Source organism: Lepeophtheirus salmonis, chromosome 4 (genome assembly GCF_016086655.4).
Source record: "Lepeophtheirus salmonis chromosome 4, UVic_Lsal_1.4, whole genome shotgun sequence".
Taxonomy (NCBI): Eukaryota; Metazoa; Arthropoda; class Copepoda; order Siphonostomatoida; family Caligidae; genus Lepeophtheirus; species Lepeophtheirus salmonis.
The window spans coordinates 10,973,015-10,984,499 of NC_052134.2; the positions used below are offsets into that span (position 1 = coordinate 10,973,015).

Genomic DNA, 11,485 nt, shown 5'->3' on the forward strand with positions numbered 1-11,485 from the left:
GTCGTAAAAATAAACAACTGCGGATCGCTAGCTGGCATCGTTTATGGTTAGAACTAGGGCGGTATCTGCGATTCCAGTCGATCTTCGACATCTCGTTGTAAGTCGACACAAAACTACTTTTTTCACTACCAGCAACGACTGTTCTGAATATTATGAACATTATCATCGATGTATAGTAACCGGGAGGACTTATCTGCAAATGCATAATTTAATTTCTTTGAAAGAAATTTGACGGGCTAGAGCCCTCCCCTCCCCCCAAGTTAAGAAATGATTGGTTTTTACTTGGATTTTTCTTGGTCAGGAGGAAAAAATTTACGGAAAATAGGGGTAAAAATATTTTTTAAAGGTTTCTTTTCCAAAAAAATGTAATTCAGCAAAATTATACAGCAGAGCAAAAAAGTTAACTTTTTGTGAACAGTTAAAAAAAACTTAAATACTTGAAATTTGATTTTTGAAATCTTTTTTTTACAAAATTCAATTATTTGTACATTTATTTATGGTCAATACCTAAATTTATTCTCGAAAAAATTTAACACTTGAAATTTCATAATTGAATTTTTTTTCCAAAAATTTTTTTTTTTTAATTTTTTTTTCCAAAAAGATTTAATTTTTGTAAATAGCTAAAGATTTTTTTATTGTTTAAAATATAAGCTTAATCAAGTTTTGGTTGAATAGATGGCGCCCTAATAGCTGTTCTTGTAGATCAAACATTGCCTATTGTATTCAATCCTATAGAATGTTTCTTTCTTATAATAATTCAGTATTATTATGTTGTATGTGGAACTCAGGAAAGTGCACACTCACATATTATATTGTCAATTTTCATACAAAAGAAAAAAATGGCTTTTAATGTTGTTGGATCAATACACATTGTTATTTGGATTTATTGTAGTATGACCTACACATCTGTTTATAAGAAATTAAAAAATACCTATATATTTTTCTTATTAATGTGTGTGTTCTAATTTTCTACATATTTATATGGATAATTTTGTATTTGTATATACTAGGGTTTCTCTTGGGATTTTTTGGGGTTTTAAACCTACAGAAAATTCCCGGAAAATATTTATTTCTCCAAGAAATCCTCTAATAAATTATTTCATAATGTAAGAGGGTACATTGTATTAGTTTGTTCACACGTCATATTTTATCTTTCCATTTCAAAGTTGGAGACAGCAACAACAGATAGTTGAAATTCAATTACAGGTTCACGGCGGCCGACTACATCAACCAGTTTAGATCCGAGTTATTCTTATGGGTCCATGCTCGTTTCTCAAACAACAATCTGTTTATCCAACAGGATAAAGCACTAGCTTTGAGGGACACGCCAATGTGGCCACCATACTTACCAAACATGACCCCTATGGATTTTACATTGTGGGCACATGTGGAGCCCTGTGGCTAACACCACTCCAAACAATGAGGCCATGAAACCCTAGTCAATTAGATTTGGAACAGTCTGGAAAAATAATTTGTCAGGAGGTCATGCTCTGCTTTCATGCCCAGGTTGGAGGACATTATTAATGCTAATGGAGAACATCTTGAGCTGTAATAAAGCTAAACTCTACTTAAAAAAGTACAAAAATAATAAAATATGTAATAATATTGGACTCATGTTGTAGATATTTTTTGACTAACTCCGGGATTCTGAATTGGGAAATAGTTTTGATACAACCGATCCAGATTATGATTACCTATCCATGACGATGTCAAAGAATGTGGTATTGTATTACTTTTATTATTACACTAAATAAATCTTATAAGAACTGTTTCAATTTTAGAATCCAAGATATTAATTAAATATGGGTGAGATTCAATCATCAACTTATAAATATTTCTATAATCAACAAAGCAGCTTCCCGTTTTTTGAAATCAATCAGAAAACATAACTATTAATTGATATTTTGTCATGTTATAATAGTTATATGATTAATGAAGTTCAATGATTTTTATGAAACTTTCAAAAAATTTAAGGAAAAAAATAGATATTTTACAACTTTACTTGGCATATTTATTTATTTATAAATAGGAACTCATTCGAAATTTATGAATTTAATGATCGAATCTTATTAATTAATTTAGCAGACTTACTTTTATTTGATAAATTCTTTCTTTTTCTAACAGAATGATTTTGGCTTTTCACTTCATAAGAAAAAAAAATAACAAACAAATTGTACATGATATTTTACCTAAAAAGTTATTAAATTTGGAATTATTTTACATTTTGCTGTCATTATCTAAGACAAATGTTCTTTTTTTTATTAAAGTATTTACATTAACAGCAAATATATGCCTTGAATTCTTTAATGTAAAAAATGTGTTTTTTATTGTATCTACATGAAAAATTTATGTAATATTTGATAAATATGAATTGTAGTCAAGTACAGGACGTTTGTTGGTCTTTTGAGTCCACCTGTATCCATGGCATCCAAAAAAGAATTTAAGATATAATGTGTCCCAGTTTCATTCACATAAATTTAATCTTTTTCTGATGAACGGATCAATTCAACGTAACATTTTTGTTGTAAACATTTCATTATGCTAAAGGCTATAAATCCGCTGATTTAATAAATTACATTTTATATGCTGGTAATTTCCTCTAAGTCTGTGATATCTATATGATAAATCATTCACAAAAATTTATATGAATAATCTTCAACGTTTTGTAAAGAAGGGTTGAATAGGAAAGATTCTTTTAATTAACTTAAGGACCTAATGTTCATTATCAATTTAAAAATATAATTATTCAATTTTTTGTTCACTCTATCAAAAAAATGACCTACGGAGAAGAAAATAAGTATTTAATGGCTTGCCAATTTTTAATTTGCCCACTGGCAAAGAAATGAAAAGTTTATAATTTTAATGGTAGGTTTATTCTAATATTGAGGGGCATTTGATTATATGAACAAAACAAAAGTGTTTGGACGAAGAAAGATGCATGGGGGTGGAAACATTTTGCTTTGGGAGTGTTTCTCTGCGAAAGAGAGATGAAAACTTCTCCACATCGAATGGGGAGGATGGACCATCCTTGGGGAAATCTTGGGTGACAACCTCCTTACCTCATGGCAGGGAACTGAAACTGAATGTTCTAGCATGGCAATGACAATAACCCAAAACTTACGACCATGCCAACAAAAGAGTTACTAAAAAAGAAGAAGGACAGTGGCCTGCCCAGTCTTCAGACCTCAATTTCATCCAAAATCTTTATAAGCGGGCAAACTTACAAAATCGACAAGAGATCTAATACTTATTTTTCTACACTCTAGATCTATATTAATGGTCATAGTGAATACGATCTATTATATTTAACCATAGAATGGAGTTTTTCTTAACAGTTATGAGTCCAAATGATTCTCGTTGAAAGTAATATTCTATTTATTTTAAATTTTCTGCCAAAATTTTATTAACTAACAATATATTAAGAATTATTCTCACACAAATGAAATAGTCATTACACTTACTTAAAAATTGTAACATAACTTCTTGCATATTAAGGGGTGTAAAATATAATGTAGACTTCAGGACTAAAGTACTTGCCCGATTCAAGGAGTGTTCCCTGCCTTAATTTTTTGCCTTGTTTTTATTTACGAAAGCTGTCATCATTATTCTTTTTTTATCGACCCCCTTACAAACTAAAGTCAATGAAGTCCAAAAGTAAATTAGTGTTGTCAAAGATTAAGAAAGAACTTCTCGGAAATTATATCCTGCCTTAGACGAGACTACAGGTAGGTCCAGACATTACTTATTTTTCCATGAACACGGAGCTTGTATTCGGAACTCAAAAAACCCGCAGGATGATGACTCGGGATCAGAAAGATTCCCAGCATGATGACTTGGACTTGACAAAAACCATGGATTTCTCAACTTGTTTAGAAATTCATGCCTAAACACTGAAAAGATGGACTCAAATACAGCTCTGAACATTGGATCTTTACTATTTTCTTTAATTATATGTAGTATTTACTATTTAGAATGAGTGATTAATAATTATTTATGGAGTATGGTGAGGAACTATAACGAATATGCAAAATAACTAATGATAATTATAAATATAGGTAGATACGAGTATAGTATTATATCTTAATATTTGGTTTCTTATATTAATTGTACTTTGTAGGTTTTTATTTTTACCTCGAAGAACATTTTAGCAGCCGGAACACATTTAAGTATAATATTTTTTGCCGCCTTAGAAGAGACTACATGTGTATCCGGATATTTCTTATTTTTCCATATACCCGGAGCATTATGATTCCAAATTTGCTCGAACATTGAAAAGGTGGACTCAAATATAGCTCTGATTATTGGATCTTTACTCTTTTCCTTATTTATATTTAGTATTTACAACCGACCGATACAGATTTTGACTATATTTAGAATGAATAATTAATTATTTATTGAAGATAAAGAGGATCTGAATGAATATGCAAGATAATTAATGAAAATTACGATTATAGGTAGATTCGAGTATAATATTAAAAATATATCTTAATATTTGGACTCTTATATTGATTGTACAATACAGGTTTTATTGATGATAACCTCGACGAAAATTGTAGAGGCCTCATTCATCAGTGCATATTTTAAGTTGTACATACAAGTTTTACTATAAAAAAGCTATTATATGCCGTGAATGGATAACGTTATTGCTGTTAATTTATATATTGTTTCACTGTTTTCCTGCATACAATTGCGACTGAATTAATGTGCTCGCCATAGTAATCACTCGTTTTCGATCACCAAAACTAATAAATGAAAGTTTTACTTGGTATTCTTGGTTCCGACCATGAGCGAGACAAGTGACATTCAACATCATTTGGAAATTTTGCTAATGTTTTTTGACTGATTTTATACAATACGCTGTGCCATTGATAATAAAACCATTCAGGAAAACATGCTAAATAATTAACATCACTTTTTATTTTTAAATTTGACATCATTTTTATTTAATTTTTATTCAAACTTCGGTAATATCCATCACAATTATATATTTAAACAATTTAAATCGTCTTTTATTTTTGGGTTTTGATGATGATGATGAAATCGGTCTTTGATGTCCTACAAAGATTTGAATCCGATTCTTGGCAATAATAATTTTATAATTAAGAAGCTAATATGATTTCAATATTTAGACGACATGGCAGTTTAATATTGTAATATCAAGGATCCATATTGTCTACTCTTCTCATACCTTTATTGAGAGTTTTTACCATTTTAGGACACAAATGATCTAGAACTGGACCTTTTTCTACAAATTTAAACATATGGCAAGTCATTCAACCTGGATGAAAACTAAGTGAGATAATGGATTGATATTGTAACTATTGTTAACCATACAACATTGATTCGGAAGTCCATCGGATATGGTGATAGTTAGACATAAAAAAGATATTTGGATGCACTTGGGTTATGATGCCAATGATTTGCTCCTGGTAGTTCCTACTATACTGGCAATGTATAATATCATTTATCACATTTAACATGTCATAAAATTAACCGTAAAATATTTAGAATTTAAACAGTAAAAATATCTTGGTCAAAATTTAATTTTTATGGCCACTAGAGGTATAATTATTTGAAGCATTTGGGAGAATCATTTCCTGTTCTCTCGTGAATGATTCAAGTACTGTACTGCACTATTTTTATTTACTTCATAATTCATATACTTTTAGGTTGAACAAATATGGAAAGGGAATTATGATTCTAAATGATTTTCACATTCAGAATGGTCAGCAGGTTTCCAACTTGGAAGATATTTAAGATTTGATATCCATTTTTTTCATCTTGTGACTTATTTTTGATTTATGAAAATGATAAATTTAAAAAAGCAAATGTTTCCTTGAAGCTTTTGCAAATTTGACTCATTTCTATTTTTGTATCCTCGGACACTAGAATGACCCATTATTTTGGAGTAATTTGTTTCAAATTTGTTTTATAATAATATGTAAATATAAAATATTTAAGACAATAATAAATTATATACATATTATTACTTATTCACACTTATTAATATTACGCAAAGATTTAAACTATGTAGCAAAACATGACCATTATTCTTTGATATTTGCTCATAGAGAAAGAAATTATCTATGGTTTATAGCTTCATAATAATAATACTTAGTGCGTATAATAAATAAATGAGTGACGTCATAGAAAAGCGACATCTTATTTCCTCAGCCTAACGGTGCTCGATGCGCTACTTGGTTTAATCCTCTAATCCAAACTGAAGTACTTATTGATTAAAGATAAAACATTAAAAAGCACTTGTAGGTTGTTATGAGGCCTTCACAAAGGAAATGGGGGGCTTCTATCTGAAATATTAGGGTTCTAAATAATATATTTTCAACTGTTTTGATTGATGATGCGGGAGAAAGGGGGGGGGGGCAAATGTGTGGCATGACTCATGAGATTATATGAGTTAACACGCGTTTCTCACGGCATGTACAATTTCTCACAATCGAAAAATTAATTATTCGAGTCGATAATTATCATTTATCAAGTTGATCACACAAGACAATGTTGTGTATTAGTTTTAAAAGTTTTTTTGAAAGTTTCAATTATTAGTCATTCTTCAATGGAGATTTTTCACGTGACGCCATCATTGTTGATGATGGCCATTTTGGAGGCCTAAACAACCAAGTTTTAAGACAATGAAAACCCTTTTTCATTCCTATTAAGAAAAATAGCGAACTATTCGATGTCATAATGAGGGCAACAAGCAAAAGAACCTTACCGTCTATCAAAAAATGTATTTAAAATATATTATTACATCATTATATAATCTTATTTCCATGTTGAAGATAAAAATTAACTATTATAACGGAAATACTAAGATATTTTTCGTAAATTATCCTAATTTTCTCGTTCGTAATGAATAAAAAATCTACAAATCTAACTAAATTTACAATGCATATTATTGCTTTGATAATATTCAAATGCCACTGTTTATCAGACATCCAAAAATATTTAATACAGCTACTTAAATATATTTTTATTTTTTAAGTCATTTGAGAATGTTCCATGAAGATTCATTCGAAATTTTGTCCATTTGATAAGGTAAAAATATCAAATTTGAGCCTCTAAATGGGAGACTTCCACAATTATGCAGCAATTTGTGACGTCAGTGAAAAGTGAAAACGCTCTATGTGTAAATAAATAAAACAAAAAGGGAAAGTTTCCTTATGAAAACATCAGATGTCGCTTCACATTTTGTTTTTTTCTCCCCGAGTTCCTCTCATCAGTCATAGTGGTTCTTTTGGATTGACATAAAGACTTCATCAACCATGCAACGATGTTGTATAACTTATAATACGCCAAAGAGGAGATCAGGAATCGATGAGGCTATTGGTGTGATCCGAAGGGCTGACTTTCAGTAAGTACTAAGTGACATCCGTTTTGACGTATATTATTTAAATGATTTAATTTTTAAATGTCAAATGAAATGTCAGAATTGACGAGACAAGTTCTTTAAAAAATAAGATTTAGAGCCGAAGCATTCATACTCTTTTTTTCCGTCATAATTATAGATAACGCTGCCATATTGTTGAACTAACCCATTTTAAGCAGTATACTAACAGCAGTAACCTTAGGCTAATCCACGGATTAAAGGCCGGAATATGTTTTCTGGGAGTAAACTACAAAACCATGCCAACAAAAACAAAGATGCATTCATCCTTGCTGCAAAGGAAGCTAGAGAGGAGCGAAAAGCTGAAAGAGTAAAGGAACAGGCTTCCATCACTATACAAAGTCATATCCGTGGCTGGCTTGCACGCTTAAAGATTCGAAATGAAATCATCAAGAAGTTTAACGCCGCCTTGGAAAAAAGGGATCCGCTTCCTATTGATGTTTATATAGCATCAAGAAACTATCTCAATTTTGTTCCACAAAATCTAAATGTTAAAATCTATAGTGAGCGCTTTGAAAAGCTCTGCGCTTTTATTGTTAATAGTATTTCCTCCGAGTCTCCTAAAGTCAGTTACCTCGTCGTTTTCTTCAACAAGGAACATTCACTGAGATGGATATCCCATATGAAATTGATTTTATCTCTGACTTCGAACCGAATCGGAACAATATCTTCAAATGCTCTAGATTCTAAGGAAATATCTACATTACTAAGTGTTCTAGTCTCATTTACCTCCGTCAAAACATGGGCAATCCTAAAAATGTTCGATAAGCTCGTCGCGGGAATGAAACAACTAACATCTAATTTTATGGGACATCTCGTTAATTCAGCAGATATCTATCTGAATATTAAAAAAGTTCTTTTAAATGGAGTTTGTTCACGTTTTAAGCTCAAGAAAACGTCATTCCATGCCCTCATTGTTCTTATAACTCGTCCCATAGTAGCTGCGGACTTTAGTGACAAGCTTTTATCCTTATTCATTCTACATATACTCTCTATACCAGGATTCATTCATCACATCGATGATGATGTTTTTTCTGAGTTTGATAATGATAATTTACTCTACAAATGTTTGGTTCTGTTATCAAAAGATGATCAACAGTTGAAAATCTATTTTAATGTATTGGAGGGCTCATATGCACTTTGTCTAACAGCAAATCTAATTCACTGGATATATCGTAGCAGCAATCAATCATTAGCTTTTGATTTGAACACAATTTATGTACTGAATCACTTATTAGAGTCTTGTGGATTTTATGTGACGACAAAACAGTCAAATTTAAGTCACTGGCATCCAATTTTAGGTTGGTTCTCTGCAGGAATAGATCAATATTTGCAAGATTCCATGGGCTTGGTTAAAAATCAGATTGCCAAACTTTGGTCCCCTATAATGTTGAAGCGTATGATTATTCCATTGCAGGCAGTTGTGGATAAATTGCCCTCTGATTTTCGTTCTAATGATAGTGGTTTAGAGGTTCCAGACCCTCCTTCCCCTGGAGATCCAAACATTGCCAAGCAGCTTATGAAAAAGGTATGTTGAATGATTTGGAATTGTTATATGCACATGGTTTTTATTTATTCATTTTTATTGTAGGCTATGGAAAAGACAAAGAATTCAGGTGTCACTAAATTCATAAATAGTGTTTCCTCATCGACTAGTCTGGCTTCATATAGTAATTCATCCTTTTCAATGTCATCCAGTTCTAAGATATGCACCAAATTAGGAAGTCATGAAGCAACTCATGTATCCAACATCTGTGCCCTCTACCAAACAGCCATAAAAACTCTATCCCAACTAAAGCTCGAAATTATATCGTGCCTCTGTTACAAAAATTTATTACTTAGTCCCCTGTTTACCTTTCTATCTAGTCTGGGTCCTACTTTGGGCCTCAAACAATTTTCTGACCATTTAACGTCCAACCCTATGCGTCAGATGAGTCAACCCATTCCACCAGAATTCCAAACATTAGCCCTTCTCTGTGATTGCGTGTCTTATCTGGTCACTATTTTAGATGATGTTGAATTTTATGAGAAAAAGTCACCCTTTGATGTTCGACATTATGTTGCTCTCTCTTACTGTGTTAATAATTTGTTATATAAAGCCGTTAATGATGATTTAATTACGGATCCAGAGACAAATCCACTTTGTAATAGTTTGCTTGGACTCCTTGGTGTATTATATAGGCGGGATAATCGTAGACAGTATGTAAAACTGAATCATTGGCTGATTAAAGATTGTAAACCCAATACTTTAATCACGGACTCATTGAAGGTAGAACATGCGTCTTTTTATAATCATTCAGTATTTTCAAGTTGTTTTATTTTTCATTTCCAGGAAAAGAAGAGCTCCTTGTTCCTTCTACAGAAACTTCCTCATATCATTCCGCATGAGGATAGAGTTGTATTCTTTCGGAAAAAAGTGATGGCTGATAAATCTGCTATAGGTGTTGCTAGTACAAGAGAGTACTGGGAGCCGACTGCATCTACACTTATTACTGTTCATCGATCTAGAATTGTTGAGGACGGTTATCGCCATTTAGGAAAACTAAGTTCTCGCAGTTTGAAAGGTGTTATACGAGTGAAGTTTATCAATACTCAGGGTCTTGATGAGGCCGGTATCGACCAGGATGGTGTTTTTAAAGAGTTTTTAGAAGAAACAATAAAAAGAGTTTTTGATCCTGGACTAAATCTATTTTGCAGTACTTCTGATAATAGACTATACCCTTCTCCTACGTCGCATTTGACGGAAAACTATCTACAGCTATTTGAATTTGTGGGTAAAATGATTGGGAAAGCGGTGTATGAAGGGATTGTTGTAGAGATTCCTTTTGCCCCCTTTTTTATATCGCAGATTCTCTCAAAAGATCATTCAGCATACTATAGGTATAAATTATTGTCATAATAATCCTTTTTGTTTGACTTATTATTACATTTTTCACAGCTACTTGGACGAACTTCCATCCATGGATCCGGAATTATATAAAAATTTGACTTACATAAAGTATTTTGATGGCAATGTTACTGATCTAGATTTAACATTCTCTTATGATCAAGATGTACTCGGTCGTGTCGTGACTCACGAGCTCATTGAGGGTGGTCGCAGTGTTTTAGTGAATGATTGCAACAAAATAAGTTACATTCATCATGTTGCACAGTTTGTCCTTCATAGTCAAATCAAGGAGCAAGTCGCTGCTTTTACACGAGGATTCCGTGCTATACTTCCCATTGACTGGCTAAATTTGTTCTCACCCCCAGAAGTTCTGCGACTTATATCTGGAGATAACTTGCCTCTAGATTTAAAAGATTTGAGACGGCATACTCATTATTACGGAGGTTTCCACGATTCTCATAAAGTTATTGTATGGCTTTGGGAAATTTTGGATCGAGATTTTGATGATAAAGAACGCTCTAGTTTTCTTAAATTTGTTACCTCTTGCTCCAAGCCTCCTTTGCTTGGTTTTGAAAACTTAGAACCTGCATTTTCCATCCGATGTGTTGAGGTTGCCGAGGATGAGGATGATGGAGATACGGTTGGATCTGTCTTAAGAGGATTTCTTGCTTTAAAGAAAAGAGATCCAGTCAATCGTTTACCCACTGCATCCACATGTTTTAACCTTCTGAAATTACCTAATTATCAAAAGAAAGCAACACTAAGAGATAAGTTAAGATACGCTATTTCATCCAATACTGGCTTTGAACTTTCCTAAACTTGAATATGTGTATAAACATGCATTTTTAATTAGTATGAATATTTTTATATTATAACTTTTTATCTTATTCGTTGGATTAATATTCTTGTATAAGACTTTGTAATACTATTATTTAAATTAAAAATCATATTATACTTTTTAATATATATTAAAACTGTAAGTTATATTATATTTCTTTGAAAAAAAGGTTAATAAGGTTCCAAAACTTGAGTTTTACATACTAAAGAGTCCATTATAAGGAAAGTCTTATTTCTGTCATTTCTCCATAGTTATCAATGAAGTCTTATATTTTATAAAGTAATGATATACGATTTTTTTCATAGTTATTATCGATTAACTGATTCCTCTCTAATGACATATAAATTACAGAACCCAC

The 11,485-nt window shown here is 31.7% G+C and overlaps 1 protein-coding gene and 1 long non-coding RNA gene across 5 annotated transcripts; both read left to right on the plus strand.

Annotated features, from left to right (window-relative positions):
• Positions 1-674: 674 nt before the first annotated feature.
• Positions 675-5,890, plus strand: LOC121116283 (uncharacterized). Of its 3 annotated transcripts, XR_005863802.2 has the most exons (7): positions 675-952; positions 1,011-1,106; positions 1,167-1,548; positions 1,623-1,721; positions 1,782-4,055; positions 4,118-4,454; positions 4,523-5,890. It is a non-coding gene; the product is annotated as an uncharacterized lncRNA (long non-coding RNA). The 3 variants fall into 3 exon arrangements; XR_011779628.1 differs by having other exon boundaries at positions 689-952; positions 1,167-1,721; XR_011779629.1 differs by lacking the exon at positions 675-952 and having other exon boundaries at positions 968-1,106; positions 1,167-1,721.
• Positions 5,891-6,410: 520 nt separating this feature from the next.
• On the plus strand, positions 6,411-11,269 carry LOC121116826 (ubiquitin-protein ligase E3B). Of its 2 annotated transcripts, none has more exons than XM_040711123.2 (6): positions 6,411-6,745; positions 7,010-7,369; positions 7,524-8,930; positions 8,994-9,671; positions 9,735-10,282; positions 10,341-11,269. In XM_040711123.2, the coding sequence occupies exons 3-6, from the start codon at positions 7,614-7,616 to the stop codon at positions 11,104-11,106; spliced, it is 3,309 nt and encodes a 1,102-aa protein (XP_040567057.1). In that variant the 5' UTR covers positions 6,411-6,745; positions 7,010-7,369; positions 7,524-7,613; the 3' UTR covers positions 11,107-11,269. The 2 variants fall into 2 exon arrangements, with proteins under 2 accessions (XP_040567057.1, XP_040567058.1); XM_040711124.2 differs by having other exon boundaries at positions 6,513-6,745; positions 7,587-8,930.
• Positions 11,270-11,485: the final 216 nt, after the last annotated feature.